The sequence below is a fragment of the Mytilus edulis genome, chromosome 8 (genome assembly GCF_963676685.1).
Source record: "Mytilus edulis chromosome 8, xbMytEdul2.2, whole genome shotgun sequence".
In the NCBI taxonomy this organism is placed as follows: domain Eukaryota; kingdom Metazoa; phylum Mollusca; class Bivalvia; order Mytilida; family Mytilidae; genus Mytilus; species Mytilus edulis.
The window spans coordinates 76817486-76843142 of record NC_092351.1 but is presented as its reverse complement, the minus strand read 5'-3'; the positions used below and the strand labels follow the sequence as shown (position 1 = coordinate 76843142).

At 32.2% G+C, this 25657-nt stretch overlaps 3 protein-coding genes across 7 annotated transcripts in view; all 3 read right to left on the bottom strand.

Moving 5' to 3' along the window:
- Positions 1–1020: 1020 nt before the first annotated feature.
- Positions 1021–5543, bottom strand: LOC139486287 (uncharacterized). Its single transcript, XM_071271098.1, has 2 exons — positions 2536–5543; positions 1021–2471 (listed from the first exon to the last, which is right to left on the bottom strand). Exon 1 carries the CDS (start codon positions 5541–5543, stop codon positions 4587–4589), a length of 957 nt encoding a protein of 318 aa, XP_071127199.1. The 3' UTR covers positions 1021–2471; positions 2536–4586.
- On the bottom strand, positions 1021–7280 carry LOC139486285 (uncharacterized). 5 transcript variants are annotated; one of them, XM_071271096.1, is made up of 3 exons: positions 7207–7280; positions 6471–6783; positions 1021–3049 (listed from the first exon to the last, which is right to left on the bottom strand). In XM_071271096.1, the coding sequence occupies exons 2-3, from the start codon at positions 6778–6780 to the stop codon at positions 3015–3017; spliced, it is 345 nt and encodes a 114-aa protein (XP_071127197.1). In that variant the 5' UTR covers positions 6781–6783; positions 7207–7280; the 3' UTR covers positions 1021–3014. The 5 variants fall into 5 exon arrangements, with proteins under 5 accessions (XP_071127197.1, XP_071127198.1, XP_071127196.1 ...); XM_071271097.1 differs by having other exon boundaries at positions 6471–6793; positions 7076–7273; XM_071271095.1 differs by having other exon boundaries at positions 1021–6793; positions 7076–7280.
- An 8687-nt stretch (positions 7281–15967) lies between these two features.
- Positions 15968–25657, bottom strand: part of LOC139486284 (scavenger receptor cysteine-rich domain-containing protein DMBT1-like) — a 69247-nt gene continuing 59557 nt past the window's right edge. Inside the window, exons 20-23 of the mRNA XM_071271092.1 lie at positions 20255–20442; positions 19650–19788; positions 18783–18970; positions 15968–16957 (exon numbers count right to left, since the gene is read on the bottom strand). Of these exons, the coding sequence (XP_071127193.1) occupies positions 16383–16957; positions 18783–18970; positions 19650–19788; positions 20255–20442 (1090 nt within the window). The 3' untranslated portion in view covers positions 15968–16382. The remainder of the gene's footprint in view (positions 16958–18782; positions 18971–19649; positions 19789–20254; positions 20443–25657) is intronic.

The window sequence follows — 25657 nt, the reverse complement described above, 5'->3', positions numbered from 1 at the left end:
AAATAAAAAAAAACACTAAGTGAATTATGCTTATTTCCCTGCCTATCAACAGGAGATCTCCGCATTATTGGAGGATCACAAGAAAATAAAGGACGCTTAGAAATCCTTTATAATGATACATGGGGAACTGTGTGTGACGATGACTTTGACAATATTGATGCTAGTGTGGCTTGTAGACAACTAGGCTATTGGTTAGTATATATAATATATTTTTCTGGCTATAAGACAAATTGATAAACAATGATAAATGTGTAGAGAATACACCTTAGAGCTGAATAAACTGTTGAAACAGTAATTAATCTATACACAATCGAATTGAAGATGGAAATCGTATAAGATTAACAAATATTTTGAAAGGAGCTTTTAAAAAACGCAGAACAAACCCATAAGATAATGTTTCATTTAACCATGTTTTCTCCGTATATAGGTCCAACATCTCTTTTAAGATAATTAACTCTAACAAAATACAAAAAAGAAACGAAATAGACGCATGGTGGCGATTGTTTGTTCTGTATTCGTATTAATGATTATCTTTAAGTTGTCCACACAAAATAATGAGAATATAGTTAAGAACGGAAATCGGGAGTGTGTCAAAGAGACAACAACCCGACTAAAGAGCAGGCACTAGCCGAAGGCCATCAATGGGTCTTCAATGCAGAGAGAAACTCCAGCACCCGGAAGCGTTCTCCAGCTGGCCCCTAAACAAAAATGTATTCTAGTTCAGTGATAATGGACGTCATATACACAAGGAGCTAAAATTAAAAAAAGATGACAGACAAAAAACGGCCAGAAGTTTCTGACTTGGGATAGGTGCAAACAAATGCGTATGGGTCAAACATGATTTTGTTTTTTTTTAGATCTGAGGAATACTATATAAAAATCATGACATATTATTTGTCGTACAAACCGTTTGTGGCATACATTATAGCAAAAAGTCATGTTCCGAAAACTGGTTATCACATCTGCAGACCAATAATAACTTTTATGGTCCGCTAAAGTCAAAATAACAACTAACACATATTATGATGATGCAGGCCACAGATGTGACGGTTTATGTTTTAAATCAATCATATCAAAAGATACATGTATAAAATTTGCATACACTACAATTATAAGTACCAATTATGAATTTAATATATACTTTCATTACAGTCTGAACCAATGAGCATATTATGTCGTAATAAAAAGACAAATGTCATCAATTATTGAAATTGAATTTTTTGAAAAGTCAATTAATTTAGAGTTATCTCCCCTTGACTATAAATTTGTTAATAATAGTGTAACATCTCAACTTTTGGGAGCAGATACCGCCATACCCCTCTTAATGTCCTCATTAGATTCAACCATTAACAATCCTCTTTACAAGGAGGAAGAAGGGGAAGGGGGAGGGGATAAAATTATATATGAAATTGAATGTCACCAAATTTCTGTACTTGTTTCTCCTTCGGCAGCAATTTGGAAAAGAGGCTGTATATTCAAACATGTGCTTGTAGCAGCGCCCCCTTTCAATTAAAGAATTCCAAAGAGTTTCAAGACAGATAATAACATATGTACCTACTTAACTATTTTTCATATTTCTAAAAATTTACAGAACATGATAACACAAGACTGAATACAATAAAAGTTTACAGTCTTTATTTGTGCCATAAAGTCACCTATGCTGCACATAAGTGTATTTATGGTCCGCTAAAGTCAAAATAACAACTAACACATATTATGATGATGCAGGCCACAGATGTGACGGTTTATGTTTTAAATCAATCATATCAAAAGATACATGTATAAAATTTGCATACACTACAATTATAAGTACCAATTATGAATTTAATATATACTTTCATTACAGTCTGAACCAATGAGCATATTATGTCGTAATAAAAAGACAAATGTCATCAATTATTGAAATTGAATTTTTTGAAAAGTCAATTAATTTAGAGTTATCTCCCCTTGACTATAAATTTGTTAATAATAGTGTAACATCTCAACTTTTGGGAGCAGATACCGCCATGACGTATGAAGCTCTTATTGAGCTGAATACGCTGCCCTAAAGCAAACCTGCATCATCTATCATTCTACATATGCAAAAGATAAAACTTACTACTCTATATACAGGCATTGAATCACACGAATGCCTTATCCTAATAAAAGACACAATTTACAGACATTGTGTCCTATCAATGCATCTACTGATACAATTAAAAAAAAAAAAATTTAACTAAAAAGACACAATTTACAGACACTGTGTTATAACGATGTATCACTTGATACGAACTAAATTATACTTAAAAGACACAATTTACAGACATTGTGTCCTAACAATGTATCTACTTGATACAAACTAAATTTACTAAAGAGACACAATTTACAGACACTGTGTCCTATCAATGTATCTACTTGATACAAACTGAATTTTACTAAAGAGACACAATTTACAGACACTGTGTTCTAACAATGTATCTACTTGATACAAACTGAATTTTACTAAAGAGACACAATTTACAGACACTGTGTTCTAACAATGTATCTACTTGATACAAATTAATTATCCTAAAATGACACAATTCACATACATTGTGTCCTAACAATGTATTTACTTGATACGATTTAAATAACCTAAAAAAGACACAATTTACAGACACTGTGTCCTAACGATGCATCTACTCGATACAATCTAAAATTTTACCAGATCACAATTTACCGACATTGTGTCCTAACAATGCATCTACTTGATACAATATAAAATTTTACTAAAGAGACACAACAATCAAATTATCTTACAATAACATCACAAATAACTGTATTTCCTAATATCTAGTTAAAAGTTTACTGTCTCATATATATAAATGCAATGGGAGATTTTAATAAAACAGTTCTGGCAAGCTGTGTTCTGTCAACAGCCTCTCAGTAACATATGGTTTCCTGGTTTTAGGTTGTCCTTGTGTCAGCTTGTATGAGCGTCATAAGTCACCTTTCCCGTTTGTCCACTGTTTCCATGTAACATGAACTGTTATTCTTTATGCGATATGTAATGAGCTGTGACCCACAAGCCCTGTACAAAATATAAAATAATAAACGCAGTAATTCATTCTCTAAAATATGTCATCACATGATCAGTTGTGGTACAGATAAAATGACTAAAGGTTAGAAATTTGACCTGATTGTCTAATGTACAATTTGAATGCATCGGATTTCCATCTACCTAAATTTCTAATGGATTCTGTGGACAATCCTTTTGCACTTGCGTCGGTAGCAAAGCCTATCCTGAAACTATGAGGTTTGTAATATGCTCTGCTGAGCCCACAAAAGTTTAAAGCATCATTCAAAGCATGTTGAAATAATTGTCTAGAAACAGCTTCTCCACTGGAGTTGAGAAATAATGGACCTGTTGTATTATTTCTCAAATTTAAGTAGTTTGTAAGTGCTGTTACTGCACAAATATTGTCATTTTTATTCTTAGCTATTTCTAAATGGAATTGTTTTCCATTTGAATGTTTGAAGTCCATGAAAGTGATGACTGCTTTCTTGTGTAAAACAACAGCTTGACTTACACTAATAACGTGATTGTAATTATTGTTGTTGACTGTCATCTCAACGATTCTTAAAAGAGCATGGTATGCTAAGGTGAACATTGCTTTGAATAGCAGTTGATCATACTTATTAGATATTGTCTGTTTCAATGCATCTACTAATCGATTCAAAATCGTACTAGTGATTGGAAGTCTCATATCTTGATTTTTTTCCTTGTGCACTGATTTCAGTACCTTATCCATAATGAATGAATCCGTTGGATCAGGCCAATTATTAATTTTGTGTGTAAAACCAATAGCTGAGATGTATGTTGAGATAGAACTTGCAGCAAGTTCTTTGGATTTCAAATGGGCTATAAATAGTATGAGATCTGCACTAGTAAGTGGTAACTGAAATCTAATGCCATATTCTTCAGCAAAACTCTTATAGTGTATAAATGCTCTTCCATAAGTTTTTTGTGAGGAGTCGGATAAAATGTTGTTAAAAATTTGATTCAAGGGTTCCTGTAGCTTGGCATATCTGGTAGATTTGGAACTGATTTGGGAACAGTGTCTGCCCATGGTGCTAACCGATGAAATTTCTGTACCTGTTGACGAGAAAGTGCATCTGCCAATACATGTTTTGAACCATATATGTGTTTTGCCTTAAAGTTCACATTGTTTCTTAAGCAGTGTAGAACTAGTCTCCTTATGAGAAACATGATTAACGCGTCTTTAGATGTTTGTTTATTGATTACGGACACTAAAGCTATATTGCCTGTATGAAAATAAATGCACTGGTTTTTAATTTGGTGTCCCCATATTTCGACTGCCAAGACTATGGGATATAGTTCTAAAAAGGCAATATTTTGCTTTTGCCATTTTTTGTCCCATTTGCCTAAGAACCACTGTGCACCAAACAAAGCACCATAACCTAATGTACCGGAGGCATCTGTAAACAAATGTAGTTGATCAGATGTTAACCAACGATCTGATAAAATCAATGACTTCCCGTTAAAATTCCTTAAAAAATGTTGCCATGTATTTAGATCTTGCTGCACCGATTTTGTCATTCGTATTCTATGGAAGGATTTTTTTTACCCCTATTGTTAAGTCTATAAGTCTTCTGAGGAATGCCCTTCCTGGGATGACAACTGCACAAGCAAAGTTGAGTGTACCAATGATAGATTGAAGTTCCCTCAATGTAATTTTTTCCTTTTGTAACACCACAGTTATAATATTGTTGCATTTATCGAGCTTATCAATGGGAAGTCTTACTTCCATCAACTGAGTGTCTATTTCGTAACCAACAAAACTCATGACTTGGGATGGCTGGAATGTTTTTTCCTTAGAAATTGGTATGCCCATATCTTTACAAATTGCAAGAAAACGTTTTAATTTTTTCTTACACCCATCTTCGGTTTTATCAACTATCATGAAATCATCTAAAATATGCACCATGTGTGTGATAAGTAATTTCTTCCTTGCAATCCATTCAATTGCTGAACTAAATTTCTCAAAAATTTGACAACTAGAACTACAACCCATTTGTAGATTTTTATCGTAATAGTATTTCCCCTCCCACATGAAGCCAAATAGTTTGTATTGTGATTCTGTTATGTTTATAATTCTGAATGCACTGGATATGTCAGTTTTTGCACAAAAACTTGTTCTTCCTACTGTCTTAATCAGTTCTATTGCATCCTGAATGGAAGCATACTGTACACTGCAATTGTCTTGTGGTATATTGTCATTGATTGATGAGCCTTCAGGGAAGGATAAGTGGTGGATCATTCTATATGTCCCAGGCATTTTCTTTTCTGCTAGTCCCAAGGGGGATAATTGCATTTCTGTAAAAGGTTTTACATCAAAAGGGCCAACAAATCTATTCGCATTAATTTCATTTTGAATTTTTTGTCTCACAATCTTCGGTTTTGTCTTTGCTGATAATAAATTATCAACTGTATTATGATTAATGGAACCTCTGAATCCAACATCGAATCCAAATTTAAAGCCGTTAACCAAATAATTGTACATTTTTATATTATATCCTTTTAACCAATATCCAAGCCTATCAACCTTGACTGGTGTATTGCTATGAAAATTATATTTAACCTCATTTTCTAGTGGGGACAGTTTTTTCTGTCCTTGGGGAAGAGGTGTCGTCTCTGTTATTAGATACGGAGGGACCACGAAAGGGCTGGTTATTCCCACCTTGTATCTTTTTTATGTTGTTACTGTTTTGTGTGAACTTGAAGGGTAGCCGAACCGGTTTTTTACATGCTGAAAATGAGTGATTAAAACCACAGTTAAAACATCTGTGCTGAAACTTGCATTTATCATTGAACTTGCACCCTAACCCCTTATGAAAAGAAAAACATACTCCAACTGGCCAGCGAGTATTTCCACTTTTGTTATGGTCATTCCCAGTTTTCAGGTTTCCTTGTAGTTTAGCTTTCATATACAGTTCTAGGTGTGTACACCCCCATTGCGCTTCTCCTCTTTCTATTAATTTCCTAAATTCTATATCATACAATTGCCAGTTCCCCCCTTCTCGTGACATTTCCAGGATTATTTCCATGTGGTGGGGAATTACGGACCCTAAATTAGGGTTTTTTGTGCAAATTATTGCAGTGAATTTGTTCCAGGCTGATAGCCATTGGTTTAGAGTTAATGTTTTCTTGTTCTGTTCTTCAGTAATGGACAATTCTGGGTTGTCGGCCCCATGAACCAGTTGTAATCGGTATTTTGTCTCATCATTTTCTAATAGGGCGTGAAAGTTGATGTATTGTCCCGCCCAGATTTGTTGTTTAATTTTATCTGGTATGTTTCCCCCAGGTTTGAGGGAGCAACTTACAAAGGCTGATTGACCCCCAATAATTTGTTTGTCAACGGTTGGTTGTACAGCCAGAACCTCTGGACTGACAACTTCAATGTTATTGTCATTGTTTTGCCCTCCATTACCTTGTATATTTCTGTTAAGATTTTCCACGTGATGTTGTACTTCAGCCTCCTGAATGCCTGAATTGCCATTACTTCTTGAAGCTATCTTATCGAAAATTTCTTCCATTCTCCTTTCCATGCGGCTAGCTACCCTTTCTGTGACACGATTGGTTAACTCCTCCATGACATCTGGGGACATAACTGTTGGGTTATTTGGAGGATTTGAAGGCCCACTTGGCCTCACGTTTGAATTTTGCTTTCTCTGGGCAGCCGTCTTCATTTTCTTAATGGCACCTGCCACTCCAAACGAGGCTTGTCTTTTGGGAGGCATTGTCTAGAATATACTAATGCGAAATTAATACGATACTTCCAAAAGAATATTTTTTATTTATAATAGGCCTAATCTGTTTTATTTAATTTGTCTATTTGTTTTTCTTTGTATTTCAGCCTGATTATTCATGTTAATCGTTTAAATAATTAAATCTGGAGATACTCCCCAATTAAAATTGTTTGTGTTAGGTGTAAAAATTATTCTGCTGTAAATATATATATATATATATATATCATTTTCTATTGGTTACTAAATAAAAAACTTAGTTAAGACATAAATTCTATGCATGACCTACGTTTACTGTCATTGGTATAAAAGTCAATACTGGTAATAATGTGCTGTGTAATCTGGTATCAATCAAAGCAGTAATATGTGGGTTTGATATGTAATTTTGTGTGTTAAAGTGTACTTATATATGGTAATTACTACTCAAAACATGATTATGCATCATAATGTCGATTGTCATTCTGTTGAGAGTATCCACCGGAAGTTTAAAAATTATTACAAAATTTGCAAATGCGGTTCAGATACGTTTTAATTTCCGTTTTCTGATTTAATCTCTTTGCATGCATAGATAACTGCTCCTCTTACTGACTTGTATAAATGGTATTGACCTTTTGTATTCAGATGTACTCCATCGGAAATAAATTTATCTCTGCATGAATTTGTATGTGTGGTGTCGAAGGAAAATCTTTTGTTATGGTCCCAAAAGATAAATTTCGATGATTTTTCAACCTCGGTTTTTATAATGTTATTTATTTTTTGTGTTTTTTCGAAATACATATTCTTGTATTCTCTATCTCTGACGCTATCTTTCATTAATCTGAAATTATCCCGTGGAAAGCGTGGCATGATGGCACATATTACAACTCGTCGCACGCCATACGTATTTGTCAGGATCGAACAGAAACTTATCATTTTATATGCCACTTCCTCAACCGACGTGTCCTCTACTACATCGTTACCACCAGCTAGTAGAACAACACAATCGGGTTTAATAAGTTTAACTATGCCCAAGTCGAACTTCATCATTTTATGAATAGTTCTTCCTCCTACGCCATGCCACTCCACATTTGAGGTTTTTACCAAATTAAAGTCTAAATGGTGTCTATGATCGTGTCCTGCTTTCAGGTAGTTGTGAAGCCGATGGCAAATGGAATGACCTAGTATGAGTGTGTTTAAAGGCATGCTTAGATAAAATTATATATGAAATTGAATGTCACCAAATTTCTGTACTTGTTTCTCCTTCGGCAGCAATTTGGAAAAGAGGCTGTATATTCAAACATGTGCTTGTAGCAGCGCCCCCTTTCAATTAAAGAATTCCAAAGAGTTTCAAGACAGATAATAACATATGTACCTACTTAACTATTTTACATATTTCTAAAAATTTACAGAACATGATAACACAAGACTGAATACAATAAAAGTTTACAGTCTTTATTTGTGCCATAAAGTCACCTATGCTGCACATAAGTGTATATAGCCACCTTGTTCTCACTATTTAGCTGTCTTAATTTTTGTAACCTCCACCTCGAATGCTCAAAACTGTTTGGGACTTGAATTTGTCGTGTTTTTCTGTTTCCATTTCTTTGGGCAATCGAACTTTCATCTTCAAATTTTTATTCTCCTGTCTGTGAATCAATTTAGATTTTTAACGTCGTAACACGTTTAACACGAAAACAAAATTCAAATGTCATGCAACATCAACAATACGTGCAATTATCACAGCGACATACCTGCTTCCCTCATGCTGGATATCTGTTATCTTGCTGCAGTTATGAGTTGTGGATGACCAATTACAAGGTGTCAATAGCATAAATTTATAAACTCGCTTATTTTAACTGTTGAAAACAATGAGGATAAAAATATCTGTTTTAGTGTTTCCGAGTACAGTAGCAGATAAGAACTGATATAGTCGATATTTATTGACTAAACTCACGTGATATCTAAATAATATTTAACTAGTTCTATTTCAAAAAAATATTTAACAAAAAAATAAAAAAAAGTGTTTTTTTTTAATTTGAATTTCAATTTGGTGTTTTTCCATGTGTATATATGACAAGAAGATTTGTTACATAATATTGACATAGGCGGACGCTAGATGAGAATGGTGATTTAAAATTTCCAATGAAAGAAACAATTTTTCAAAATATATAAAATATATATCATGTTATGATAATCCTTGTTGTTTAGTATTTTTGGTTATTTTACATTTTACGTAACTTCAATGAAGTGCTATATCCATGAATAAGAGTGTACTTAGTACACATGTATTGACCAAATAGTTATTCGGATGAGCTAGTGCAAAACACGCTCCACAAGTTTTCAGTCCCCACCATATATCAAACTGGTTAGATGATAATGATTGTAAAGTAGGAGACGCATAAACTGTCGCATTACTCATTCTCAAAGAATAAACTCTGTTTTTATAATCGTCAATTTCAGTTCAAAAGTTGTCATGTCTTGGAGAAAAAGATGTTATATGTACAAGTATTTTCTTCTCTGTTATATGTATCGGTGTTTTTCGGATATAGGTTTTGTTGTTGTTGTGTGTCTACTCTTTGACTTTTACTTAATGTTTGGTATGTAGAATATTGCAATGTTTATGGCCTTTTAGTACCTACTGGCATTCGTTACTTATGCTTAACATATGTAGAATAACTAACAAGTGTTTTTTTTGGTTTTTAGACTCCTTGAGTGCCTGCTTATGTAAAAGTAATAAGTTTTGAATACATAATTGCACACAGTCGGCTCCTATATGTTGTGGATGGTATTCTGCCGAGCAAAATACTACAGTGACTTCTTCTATTCAAGTAAGAACAGTTATCATAAGTTTTACTACCACCATTGATTATACCGTATTAGTCTTTGCTAAATTTGAATTTTTCTAAAAACATTGTGCATAATTTATCTTTGTTTCAAATACAGAAATAGTTGGCACGAACAAAGTGTTATCCTGTCCAATACGATGGAAACAAAACCACACAATGTTTCATTGTATTTAAAAAAAAAACAAATAACCATTGCTGGAAGTCAAACAATCACATGTATACTCTTTTTTGTATACATACAAGCTTTAGTAACCATGTAACAAAAAAGACAAAATCATGTTTATGTAACAGAGAACTATACATTTAAATATTGTTTTTTACATTATGTGCCGTACACTATTTGTTTTTTAAACCGTTAGCACTGTAATAATGGTGCTCTGCAGGCATTTTTTGCGTGTGTAGGTTTTACAACAAATGGTGTATATAGAAAAGGGGGGATTGTGAATACATTATTTTCATTTTTATCAGTCATGTGTTATGCTTTTAATATGTCAATATATTTTGTTCCTTTGTGTGTTATGTTGATTGATTACAGCAAATGGCAATAAAGATTAATATTGCTATAAATAAAAGTAAAAAAAGAGGTAAATGTAAATAATACAATGCTACAGTTTGCTTCAGACCAATTGTTACAAAAGGTAAACGCACGTTATTGCCGTATAAACATATTTCTTTAGTTAACTTCAATTTTCGCATTAACTGTAATTGCATTAACCCGATCGAAGTGTAAATATATTCCGTTAAAACATCACTTTAGTGGCAATAAATGTAATAACAGATATAAGAAGTCAGGATGTTGACACACAAGAATCAAGTATGTAAACACATATAATACGTTTATTAAACAATTATTTAAAAAAACAATTCAGGTATTAAAAATGAAAGTGACCAAAATGTGTCATCACCCTTTCACCATTTTTTCAAACTATTTTCCCTATTCGCAATTAATACATGTATTTAATGCAACAATAACCAATAGATATCTTCAGAAAAGTCAACGTATCCGAAACAGATACGATACGTTCTTATATGTCCCACTTCTATTATTAACTACAAATGGAATCAGTCATATCAGTGTTGGATGATGCCGTTATATAAACTAAGCCGTACTACTGACTTTGGTGACGGATCATTTATTAGGGAACAGAAAGGAAATGCTGGCACTTGAAATTGATGCGGATATCATTTTGTAGGCATTTTGTTCCAATATAGCTGTCATTTATATTAAACAATCAATCCCGCCGTACAACTATTACTGGTTTACTATGCGACTATAAGATTCACATAATAAAGTGCAAATATATTCAGTTTTTATTGAGTCGGTCAAATATTTTTTTACACGAGCCAGTCGGAGGTATCTAAGCTACTCATTTGTTCACAATTAAACATTTTGAATAAAAAAAGGACATGCTGGCACTCTAACATGTCTTTTTTGATGCAGACAAAATGGTGTCTTTGTGTTCCAGTATTGCGTTCATAAGTATAAAACAATCCACCCTGACATAGAAATATTACTGATTTATTATGAGGCTATCTATTTTGTTATTTACAAAATTTACTACAAAATGGTCAGTGTTGGTTGATGCGGTCAAATAATTTTGCTATACGAGTCAGCCTGAGGTATCGAAACAACAAATATGATTCAATGTTATCAATAAAAGAAGATATGCTGGCACTCTTAATTGACGCAGACAAAATTGTAAAGACTGTGTTTCTGATTTATTATGCGACTATGCACTAACATTATCCGATATTAAAGTTCCAATATTGCTGTCATTTGTTTTCTTACAATCCATACTGACATAAACATATAACTGATATACTATGCGGCCATACATATTTACAAAAAATCAATGCAACCATGGTGGACCATAAATCACAAATTTATCTTTGTCAGAAAAAAACCAACATTGAGATAAAACTGTAGAACCTGGGTCGCTAAACATATGGCATGCTGCCCAAGTAATCATAACAATAGACGGTGAGTTAAAAAAAATATCGAAAACATAATAGTACATTGTGTGATCAAGTTAAAACCTTACAATTAGATTTTCTATTGGAACCATCTCATTGAAAAAACAAACTCTGGATATGTATTATTTGATCATTTATTTTGACATACAAATTTAATTGGATCTCATGTAGTTTTAATCGCCAGACGACAATCGTGCCAATTGGGTGAAACCTTGTCATATTCACAAAGCTGCTTTACTTGTTAATGGCAGGCCTGAACAACATATCACATTTTATTTTCTCTTTACAGGAGCACATCAAAACACGTAATCATATACACAATAGTTGATGTTGTTGTTATTGTTACTGTAGTGCTGATACGTATAGTATGTCGTAGACTTCGAAGATTTCCTCCAAAATCGAACAACCATTCTAGGAACGGGATAAGCGAATATTACAAATATCTAACATATCTAATCAGCTATATGTTTTATTGGTTTGATTTACTCAGAATTAAAATGACGCGTCTCCAAACTTGTCTTCATAGGAACAACGTAATCTGTAAGTATTCAACTTGATAGTGAAAGAACATGATAGAACAGTTATCCCAAAAAGGAAAGAAGAGAATATTGAGACCCACGTATCTATAATGACTTTGTTTATTCATAGTTCAGGACAGATGATTCCAGCAGATACTTTCCTGTCTGAGATGTCTATGCCAATATTCAATTCATTCAGTTCAGCTATTAGGTCATATATAAAAATTGAAAATAATGTAGGCGACAGATTGTCTCCTTGTTTTACATCAGTTGTAAATGACAAACAAGGGACTATTTGGTTTAATTATGTAGACTGCTCTTGTTCAGAAAGTACATGACTGAATTTTACCTACACTATTGACGCAACAAATGGCCGTCACCCTGAAGATGTTGGCATTAATTGTTTTCTCATCAGTTCAACAGAAAACAAACGTTCAAAACAATCATCAAATAAACGCTCTGTGATGGAAAATAAATAAAAAAAGAACAGCACTGTATACAGTTGTACTTTGATGCGACTCCTTTGAAAATAACAACACAATATCTTCCAAATGACCGGGTCATTTTATTACATGTTTACAATAATTTGTGCATTTTTATGCAAGACTATTTTGGTTGTAGCTGTGTTTGAAAAACTTCAATAAAACAAAATACATTAAACAGTACATGCCAATAGCTTGAAAAGAGCGGTTATGTGCTGTTTTAATATTGTCGACTTAACGAGTTTCTTTCAGTAACGTTAGATAAAATTACATATGCAGAATTCATTTATTTTATGAAGTATTACTATTGCCTTTTATAGTCCGGTCAGTCAAGTCAGGTTTATAATTATCAACACATCGAACAATTTGTTAAAGCCTGTTTTCTGTTTTTTTTTTCAATATACATATTATTTTGTAGTTTATTTTAACATGGTTAATGTTTAATGAAAAATATAACATAATGAGCATTTATGTCTGTACAATGTGTTTATAGATGTTATCGTTTTAATATTTTGTAGTATAGTATTGATAAAGTTATTGTACATTAAATAAAATACAATATCTGTATTCACTGTTATCTTACCTTCTATAGATATATAGATATATGATTGATTAAACGATTACAAGTGGTGACTATGGATATTTGTTATAGGATGTCCTATAAAATATATGGTTAGCAACCACACATGGTCAGTTACCATATAGGGTTAGTAAGGAATTACTTCCCTTTCAAAAGAAAAAAATACGCCAAAACCTATTTAGAAAAACAACATGGTGTTGAGGGTTATCTTTGATTTAACAGACGAATAAGTTGATAATGAAATGTTGAAACAATTTCCTAAAACATTTTTAAGCTAAAAAGTTGTTATCATGGTTATTTTTGACATAGCTGAATTAGTTCCCTTTCAAAACAATCTGATATGATTCAACAGTCAACGCAATTGTGACATGTAATGAACGTTTGAAATAAATTCAGAAAACAAATTTAAAACTTAAAAGTTGATTTTATTGGCATTTGTTTTCTGCATAGACAAATGGAAGTAGGATCTTAATACAAAGTATTTAATACTCGAGCACTTTGATAGGCCGATAGTCAAAATACCACTGATGAAGATAGTCGTTAATATACATTCGTTACACGTTGTGTTAGTGACCTAATACGATATATATGGGGTCAGTAAATTGCATATGGGGATTCGAGCTTCGCTGTCACCCCATATGGAATTTACTGACGCCATAATTATCGTATTAGGTCATTCACACACCATGTAACTTACAATATACACCTAATTTTCGTTAGATAACGCATTGAAGAAGTAACAAAGAAAAAGAAAATCATATAGCCTACACATGTATATACCATGTCTATCTTTAAATCTACCGTGATTTCAGATTATTGTGTTCTTTTGCCATTTGTTCACTTTGCTGCTGTCGTGCTAATTATTAATATCATGCTATTTGTTTTTTAATATGTGAACACAAAAAAAAAAGATTCTGAATGTATATATATATGTAGAGTAAAAAAGTGATATGTTACTTTTTAAGTTATTAATACACTGCCTTATAACATTTGTTACTGATAACAGTTCGCACAAAACTCCACACATCCGTCCACACGACAACTAAATGTTGAACAGAAAGGACAAAGTGCTAAATTCTTCATTTGTATTTGCATAAACTTTGCGAGATACAGTAGTGAAATGAGGACTTATAATAGTATATTGTAATGGGTTTAGTCTTTCTGATTACTATACATTATTTTTCGATCAGTGGGAGTTGTGGGCTGGATACGTCAATAAACTCATTTAATTTCTTTAGTTTTTATTTTTATTTTTAGTTTCTTTAGTTTTTATTATTTTTGTTTTTATTCAAAACAAATTTATGTTAATCGCAATGAAAAACGTATCACTTATCTTCATAACAACAATAGTGTCATTATTTTATCTTAAAAGTAGAGACATAATGGTTTGCATCATGTTATTGTAAAAAATAAGGGAAAGCAACGAGTACTCAAGTACTCAGGTGATCGTTCGAAACGTCGAGTACTCGAGCACATTTATAGTACTTGAATACAGATATTTCACCTCACATTTCCACTCACTTTAGTTCCGTTTACCTCGTAGATACGTCTACCATTCGACTACTATATATAATTGCAATACCAGCAACGTTCGTTCCTTCCAAAGGGATATTTTCAGGTGAACTATTTGTATCAAAAATACAAAATTAAACAGTCTTTCGTCTGAAATTGTTGACCAGATCAATATTTTAACACGAAAAACATCAAAATTACCAGTGGTGAACCCTTAGCAACTGACTTGGGACTCTGTTAACGGTTTTTTACACGGATTAACACTCTCAGGGGTTAATAATGAAACGTATCTTTGTTTGTTAATCCGAACTTCTATTTAAACGTGATTCGTACAGTATGAGATGTACTTTATAAATTAGTTTAGTTACTCTTTATTTGAAACTTCACCATAATTGTTTGATTTACAATTTAAAGATAGGCTATAATATGAGACATACAAATCAAAAATGGAAAAAAATGACCCCGTCAAGACAAATAAAAGAACATCAGACGAAATATAGTGCTTAATAAAACACACTCAAAAAGAAAGACAGAGCAACACTTATTAATGGACAAGTCGTAATATAAGAAAACAAAACTCCTCAGGAACAAATACTACATATATTGTCTTCTTTGTCGGAATTAATATGCAAACATTCTTTTTTTTTTTTGGAATGTGGTTCATGAACACGTACACAAACAGTAATTGCTATTATGTAAGGTGAGCTGTAGACACGGTGGTCGGTAATTCCTTGTTTAATTGACACATAAAATCAGAGAAGCAAATTAAGTTATTTAAACTTTATCCTTCGTTAATAAATTTATGAAAGGTAAAACCAAAGACACTACATCCGACTTAAAATCTATCTTTATCAATACACGATTAAGATTCATCCCATTACTCGCGAGTACTCGAGTAGCATGATCAAGTATCCAAGTATTAGATTTAAGATTCCTAATCATATGATGATGATCACCATGGTGATGAATGGTATTTTTGCTCTTGAAATAGTACATGTATGTAGATAATTTGGGAACTCTTGTACTAATACCAAAAACCATTTAAAAAAAAACATACATTGAAAGTCCAAACAAGATATGACATGCAAGCCTCTGTGTTGAAGACCGTAAACTAACCAATAATTGTTTACTTTTATGAACTGTTTAATGAATGGAGAGATGTCTTATTGGCACTCATACACATCTTTCGATATACATTTTTACGGTTTAAATAAATGTGTTTAAACGTAATACTCGTATAACATGTATAATGTGTACAATATGTTTGGAAACAAATGGTAACGTCTAGAATAATATGTTTGAATTATTTATTGATATTTAAATATGTGACGACAATTAAACGCTTAACACATGAAGTTAAAAAGAAGGCATAACAGAATAACCAACCTACTATACATCATTTATTATACATTGAAAAAATTGAATTGCAACTTTTGAAAAAAAAAGTAAATTATTAAAAACTAACAAATCGGTTGTCAAAAACAGATAGCCTTTATAATTGATATTGTTTGTCTGTTTCCAGCATGCCAGTGTTTATCGGTGGTGCCATATCAGACTGAATATCAAAATGCTCGAAACCTGTTTTGATCATATACATATAACGATATTTAGTTAAAGGCTTTTTTGTCACATAACGGAATCAACACTATCCGGATATATAGATCGTGTTCTGAAAATTCAGACATATCCGGATACAATAAATTAGTTACGCAGCTGATTCAGGCATATCCGAATGAGAATGTCTTATCGCCCTTGGATCAGGCATGTTCGAATTAACCCTCATTGTCAAACGTGTTGCAGGCATAGCCGGGGAAGCATTAATTGTCACACTTGATTCAAGCACGTTCGAATTTCCGCTTGTGTTTCTCAGCTCGCAGTAATCATGTTGTTGCTCTGTATTAGAAGAAGATTCTCCTTGATTTGGTTCCAGATAATCTGAATTTGAACAAGACAAACTAAGTTCCATGTTATTAATTTTGTCATAATGATCATTACTTGAGTGAGAAACTATTGTATCACGATTGTCAGCTTCTCCAAGGGGTCTTCTATTTCTGGGAGGAGATCGATTGTTCGGTTCGTCAAAGGACCGTTCAGGTCCTGGGGTTGATCGATGTTCAGGTTCTGTAGTGGATCTTGCAGTTCTAAATGGAGAGCTACGTCGTCGAAACCAGCAAACCAGCAAGGTAGCAACAGCACCAATTATAACAACAACAACACCAAGTATAACAACAACAACAACATTAACTGTTGGATGTGTGACATCTTCATTCGGTGTGACACCTGTTGATAAGAAATTTAAGTTTGACTACGTAATAATTCATGGGGACTTGAATATATCGTGATTTTACCACGGGTTGGCCTTGTATGACAAATATTTTACCCTGAGTGATAGCGAGGGTTAAAATATCGGCATAAAGGGACAATCCGTGGTAAAATATAGATATATTCAAGCCCCAATGAATTATTTCGATTCTATTCTAAAAGGACAAATACGGCAATTCTTTTGGATCAAAGCGCTCTAGGTGGAGGCTGATATTTGCCGTTCCCATAAATAAACGCACTATTCAATTCGCGTAAAAAGATGAAACAAACTGAATAAGTGACATGCTTAAACTGTTTACAATAATGTATTTAGATAAATCATTTAATGAAAATTTACTCAAATGTCTTATATGTTTAAAACAATTGGCTTATATCACAATTACGCATCGTTTATTAACGTTTTCTTGTTGTGATGATTTTCGGTTTCACAAGCGTGTATTTTCCCGTAAAATGCTTATTTTCTGACGTCGATGTACTATGACGTCGGGTAGCTCATTCATTAAAATATACATATGAAGTGGGTGTACAATAGGAACAGCCTATGCAATATATTCATATGTTACCACGGGTGTGTACTCATAGCGGTTGAAGGACGTCATGTTAGAATATTAAGTATAACATCCCCTTCCAACATTAGCAGTCTTGATGTTAAGAGTGTGTAAATTAAACGGTCATAATGTAAAGAAAAATATCTTCCTTGATCTACGAGACAGTCTATTTTTTTCATATTGATAAAACAAATTGCCAACATAAAAGAAGAGGAAATAGCAAAAGATCGACGACAAAGGAACTTTCAATGTGGAAAGTTCCTTATAGTTTAAGCAACAGTTTTTTTGGAAATATCAAGTACCTGACTTCGAACATGACTTTACATAATATATAGTAAAAAGTGGTTTAATTCTTATTGTAAGCAAGCTAATCTCCTGATATTCGCATACAATTTTATGATATTGACACATCATTGTTACGTCAACATGAATCGACAGATGATCGAGTTTCAACGATTGAGACTCAGCAAATTGCATTGTATTTCTAGCATAATCATTATAAAACAATGCACTATTTCAACATTGACTTATAAAATCTAAATACACAAATTAAAAGTGTAAATTTAAAAGCCAAAATTACAAATATAACAGTAGCACAAACACGCACTGGCGGAATGTATTGTTACTTTATATGTTTAATTTAATTTGACACTGGAAGCTAAGCTGTAAAGTGTACCATAACAAGTAAGGTATTGTTTTCGTTCACTAACTTTAGATACCTTTTTATAACAGATTTTTTAACTGTTTATAAATTCTTAAAAATCTTTATTATATTTATCAAAAGATATAAATAGTTTGTTTTGAAGTTTATTTGTACACTGCACAGAAAGCTTAAGACTGAACGACATGAACATCGCCATAAAAAAGGTGATCACAGATGCTCACAAAAAGAGAATAAATCATGCTTTACAAGTGATATCCATCGGGGTTCTGATGTAAGTACACATCTGCTCCAAGTAATCATATTCAGGAAACAAAGGACGTAACTTTTTGAGGTTAAAACAATTGGAACGTATATATAGGTAAAACAAATACTCCATAATCTCAGCCAGTTCTTGATTGAATCAAGTACATTTTTGAAAGTATTATCACAACTATAAAAATTAGACCTTTTCATTTAATAGCTTTGTGAGTATTTCCTCTATTTAAAGGAAATAAAATTTGGCAAAAAAAACCAAGGAATAGTGAATCAACTGGAAGATACATATCCCGTATATGTTTTGACAGCAACATACCTTCATCTTCTTTTGAACAGTTGAGAAAACAGTGGATTCCAACATCATGATAATGACTACAGCTTAATGTATCTGTAGTGTAGATACACTTCAGTAATGTAATTTCTGAACCTGAGCATTTGACTTCAGTTAACCAAATAGTACCCTGTCCATCCCTAATAAGATCAGCTGGCTGCATGATTCCTGAACTACAAAAATAAAAGGTGTATAAGGCTCAGACATTTTTAAATACAAGTTGAGGGAGTATAATCAAGTCACATACTTTTCACATTCAGTGTTAGAGAAATCAACTTCCTAACAGCAGCTTATACACACATGCTTAATCTGTATACAAAATATTGATTCATTAATCGGATTGATTTTTTTTTGTGAAAACGCACTCTGTTCTGCAATTAATTCCAATGATCATTTGGGTCAATAGTGAACTGTATGCACAATGATGTATCACAATGGCACATCCTTGTCAAGTTATTCATCAACAAACATGATGAAAAGCAATGACATTAAAATATGAGGTGCACATGTCGTCATGATACGAATATGAGTTCTACTGACCACATTTATGCAATCTCAACGTCACTTATTTAAACCAGTTATAAAACTATGATAAGAATGGAGATCAACGCTTACCTAGAACTGCTAAAATGACATTAGGTTAAACTCAACTGGAATGAACCTTTGTTAAAATACACATACGATGTGTAAATAATTAAGGCATCATATCAGTTAGTATCATTTTTGACATAATTATCTCATTAACAGTAACATTACACTATTTGTTATCATCTTTAACATAATATTGTTTACTGGAATGTTTTGATATAGTTAAATTTTGGATAAGGAATCTGATTCAGACGTAATACACACCAATATCCAAGCTGTTTACAGGCTACTTCTGCATCAACATTATCAAAGTATCTTTCGCAAACTGTTCCCCATTCACCTTTATAACGAACTTCTAGTCGTCCTTGATTTTCGGCAAAACCATCAGTAATACGTAAACTATCTGTAGAGGAGAAGAATTAATAAAAAAGACACTCAAATTAAAAAAAGTTAGAACTTCCTAATAAAGTACGAAGTTGAAGAGCATTGAGTACCAAAAGTTCTTAACGTTTTGCTAACAACAGCTGAGGTTAAAACACGTGTGTCCTTCTAAAGAGACAGTTGTTTTCCCCAAAAATCGCCACAAAAATAAGACGGTTGTAAGCATATTGTTGTCGCACTGTTTGAATGTCTATTTCAAAAAAATTGCACCGTAATTAACAATCTTAAAGTCGGTTCATGCAAATGAGACAAAACTCTCGACAACTACATTGCAAATTTTCAATATTTGCTCGTATGGAAGGGATATACGGGATTTTATCCAACATCCAGTGGCGTATCACTTCAAAATAAGGACAAACACGTTTACCAAAGCCAAGTGAATTGTGTGATAGCATTGCTTTCAGCTTTGGTTTTAACCAAATATTCACCTTGATCATTTGCTGAACAGCTGAGAAAACAATGAACGCCAACATCATGATGGTGACTACATTGTAACGTATCTGTATTGTATTTACAGTTCAGTAATTTACTTTCTGAACCAGAGCACTTTACTTCCGTTAACCAAATAGCATTGCGACCATCCCTAATAAGATCATATGGCTGCATGATTCCTGAACTGTAAATAAAAGAAGGATTCATACAGAGTAACATATTATCATGTACTTTTTATGGAAATCAAATCTGAAATGTATCAATAATCATCGAATTAGGTATCACATGTATAAACTAAACCGTCCAATCGTACATAATTTCAAATTAAAAATTTTGAACGATTCGTCCCATTGTTGGATATTACTTAAGATGGATTCTTACAGATATAGCAATTTTATTTTTCCACGATTGAATGTTTTTTCATATACTATGCAATAGCCTCTGTAAAAAACATGGTAACAGTCACTTAAATTGGTACATATAGGCAGCAGTAGTATTCCGCTGTTCAAAACTCTTAAATCCATGAACAAAACAAAATCAGGGTAGCATACTAAAACTGAGGGAAACGCATTGAATATAAGAGGAGAACAACGACACAACATTAAAATATAACACACACAGAAACAGACTAAGCTTTAGACAAAATCCGATGAGAATAGTAAGGATAACATCAAACCCAAATACATGAATTTGGGATAGAAAAGTACCGTGACACTTCCTTTAGTAATGTGAATTCACACTCAAATATAAGAGAAAACAAACGACACAACAGATACACAACGTAAAAATGTAACACACATAGACACAAATTATAATATAAGAATGGCCATATTCTTGACTTTGTAGAGGACATTTTTAAAGAAAAAAAATGGTGTTTTGAACCTAGTTTTGTGGCATGCCACACCCCGCACTTTAATGGCAATGTTAAATATAACATTAGAATTACAGGACTACAATACAAATAAAGTGGAGAACATATTAGACAAAGCAACACACAAATAAAAGCTAACAAAAGGCATAAGGTTTAAAATACTATATGCCAGAAACGCGCCTATTCCACACAAGACTTACCTGTGACGCCCATATATAAAAGTTCGAAAGTCGAAACAAGAACAAAGTTGTACTGCACTGATGATCAAACATTCCAAAACAATTGTGCCAAATACAGCAAGGGTTTTCTGCCTTGGATAAGAACATCCTTAGAACAATTTATGCTATTGCAAACAGTAAATTATATCAACATTTATCAAGTTAATATAAAAAAAAATATACATGATAAAACGGAAGTATAACTTATTACAGAAACAAAACACAGATACATTGCACACACCAACTAAAAATAGACATACCCGACTGAGTCAAGGCCTCAACGCAAAAAGTGAAAACAAAATAAACGTTAAATACGAAATGGTGAAAATGCACAAAAATCAAGTCACATTTGAAATTCTAAAACAACACAAAAAATACGTTATATTTAAATGACTAAAACTATATCTCAAACATAAGATACTATTAGGATTGGTTTAATATTATATTTGAAACTAAATACTGATATTACATGTTATAACAATGCACATAGCTATACTTCATGTTAATAGCAAGCTGAGGTAGTAATTAACTATATTATATAGACATGTCCGGTTTGTGTTGATTCTAACTTCAACCGTAAAATATCGTTCAGATTACGTTGAACAAAATCAAATCTAATAAATGAATTAATTTTCTTTACCATTACAAATAAATATGATAGTAAGACGTCAACACATTTGACAAAATCCGATGAGAATTACACGTGTTTGCATAAATACATACCTGATGTTTTTCAAGCCATTGCATGTATTTTGAAAGGTTTGTTCTTCATTTATTACAAAATTAACATTAAAATGGTAAATAAAACACGAGTAGATTTATTCATATTTATTAAATTTCTGCTCCAATTTCCTCAACACAACACTGCTGCACACAAACACACATATTTTGTTCCTAAAGTTCTTAAAAGCGGTGTATTGATTTTGTTTTTAATTTGACATAAGATAGTCAAAACAATGAGATTTCAAAAAATAATATGGGTCACCAGACTATTTGTTGACCTTAAACGTTTTTTCGAACCCTAACGACAAAGTGAGAACAGCTGTTTTTTGTATATCTGATAGAATTGTGTTTACAAAGTGTGACACATGTTGTCATATCCTGTGTTAAAATTCCACAGAATAATACTGTTTCACAAGACAATCAAATGAAAGCAATTTTAGTTACTACGAACAACAGTTATCGTGGCACAGGACAAGAAGATGAAGAACATTATGTGTTTTGCTGTTTTTCTAGTATGAAAGAATTACTATAGACAAAAAGAGATGAATTACAATGATTGCATAGCTACAAAACATGGCTGTTATGTAAATGTAAATAGATATTAAGATAATGCGGTATCTATTAACATTACTGTTGTCTGAAATGAGCAAAATAAATTACTCAGCAGTTAGCAGAAATCACCATATATTTTTTTTTCTTACAACTATCGATTAATAGAGACCTTACCAGTCACGCAAGTAAATGATAAAAAATATGTCACGACTTTGTGACCTTGTCCTTTATTAATGATTTAAGTTCTATTAAACAAAATGATAATTTTAGTGGTCTAAGTAACAACAAAAACATGATGAAATTATAACTTTTTATTTTTTTTTTAACTTTCCTCAATAATTAAGCAAACATACAGACTGGTATATTTCAGAATATGTATATTGTTTACTCCACCGATTCAGTTAAATACTGATTTATAGTCATCGCATCATTAAAGTTCACTGTCTTCATAGCCAAAATTATCAATCCTTCCATATTGAATACCAGTTGCTACCAGTTTGATATATCATATTGCTATTAGTGGCATTTTGAATAAAAATACCAGTTACTCTCACAGCTTTATATATAACATCCCTCTATTAGGTTTGACAACTACTACCCGAGTGGTGTTACTAATTTTTGAAGGACGTCTTGTTCGAAAATCAAAATCTTTATATTGATCTATATACTAGTATGTATTATAAATTTGAGAAGGAATTTGCGAAATGTTACAAGCACTACAGCAACCGTTTACGTCAATTTCTATTTACTATGTTGTTCCATCTTTTTCATTTAAACTACAAGGGACCTCTTTCTTTTCCTTTTATTTCAATTCCTCTGGGTTTTCCGGTTATTTCTTTGCCTCTTCATTTATTATTTATACTTTCCAAAAACTTTCAGCGTACATTTTTGTGGAGATCATCTGATGCTACGTTTACCTAAAAGTTTAATGTGTTTGTAAAGAAAAGGTGTGATATTTAATATAACAGTGCAAAATACATCTAATCATGCATATAAAAACAATTCAAAACGATTACTTACCTGACTAACAAAGGCACTCATTAAGCGTGTAATATCATAGTGTGATATAAGACCAGGTATTGAAGTGATTGTATATATAGGTCATCTGATGGATATGCAATTTTGTATTTCGTCTTTAGTGTTTTTTTTAAGTGGAATGGCAATTTGGATTGAAATATAAGTGACACTATAGGGAGAATTATACAATGTTATAGTGTCTAATATATAAATGCAAATTCAAGGTACATATTTAATAGCTGTGATCTTGACCATTTACATTCAGTCAGTTGAGAGTCATTTGTGTATATAAGTTTGCATGGTTTGACACCTAATGGTTGCTGAGTTATAAATGAATTTGGATGTTTAACATAATTAGAGTCAGGGAAGTGGCAAAATAATGCAGGTCAGTGATTAAATATATTGTCTAAAAAGAAATGTTTATGTCAGCAAGACAACATATTCATATGAACAAGTCTCAAATGAAACCTCAAGTTTTTTTTTCTCAAAGTTAATCACCTGTCATTATTCGTAAATGTATGTTTTTGTCATTGACAGTCATTTTTCTGTAAAACTGCTGCTAATAACCTGCTGTTGAAGGATGACCATAATACATATAATTGATGAATATTATTACAAACTTATATTAAGAGTAAATTTTATGTAGTTATAGGATTCATAATATGTGTTATCAACTTTGGTTATTTTATAACAATATAATTTAAATAAGCCATTTTTTTTCTAATAAATTAACTTTATAAATTCACTCACATTGAATCTGAAAAAAACATATTCATAATGTGCATGTTTGCCTTCATGCATTATCCTGTGTTCTAGAAATAATCCTGGGTATGTTTTTAAATAACTAAATGTGTAAGGTATCAGACCGCTTGGTCTTTGAGCACATGCAAAAGATGAAATAATATGAACATTTTTATTATAAAATAAAGACTACTCTTTTGAGTCTGTGAGACATTATTGAGACTGTATTTATTTTTATTTTTTTTTCAATTCTAATTTCATTTCAGATAAATTGCTACCAAACTATTAGTCACAAAAATTACCCCTTGTGTGTGCAAAACGAAAAAGCTCATTAGGCCACACCAATTTAATTTCTCGTTCTACGGATTTTTGGACTCGAAAAATTGGGTCGAGCGAGCGATTTGAAAAGTTTAATAAAAAAATATTTAATTTGCAAATTTTTGAGGCGAAGCCTAAAAAGTTAAGGCGAGCGATTATAATTTTTTGTTGTAAACATAAAATAGTAGGTTTTGACTATATTAAAACTTGATTTATCACTTGTATCTTGACATTTCTTTAATTTATGTAGTATTTTTTCCCTGTTCAACAAGAAATAATTGAATAATTAAATCTGGCCTATGTAAGTGTGACTGACAATGAGACAATTCTCCATCCAAGTCATAATCAGGTTCTGATCAACCCCTTAATGTTATGAATATCTCTTTTATGAGGGGTCAAAATAAGTTATAATATATATATTTTTTGTAAAACACTAGTACAAAAGGGCTTATACTTTCCCAAATAACTGTAATATTTGGTATTAAATGGTCAAAACATGTCCAAGAATTTTGTAATATTCCTGGACTTTAACCATGTAACACATTTACTTTAACAGTTTAATATTATTCAAAATAAGTGGACCCATCCCTCTTTTAGAAAAGTTGTTTAAAATATAATGTATTTCTCCTCTTTTTGAGTAAAATATTCTAAGTTGTCAAAAGTTTTGTACGCGGGTATGTTAATGCGGTTTCAAATCATTTTTGACGATTTTTGGTGATTGCATCGAAATCTCATCTATTACGTCATTTTCGAAACTATACGAATTTTGATTGGCTAAATCGGACGTTGGGAGAATTTGCTATGGAGTGGCGATTTTTTGGCTACACCGTGATCAAAGATTTATCAACTTGTTGTTTTTCGACAACATCATTGCGACATTAACAATATCTTCAAACATGACCGTTGTTCCCTTAAACACTTACAGTTTTGAGTAAGAAAATCGCCAAAAACTAAGATTT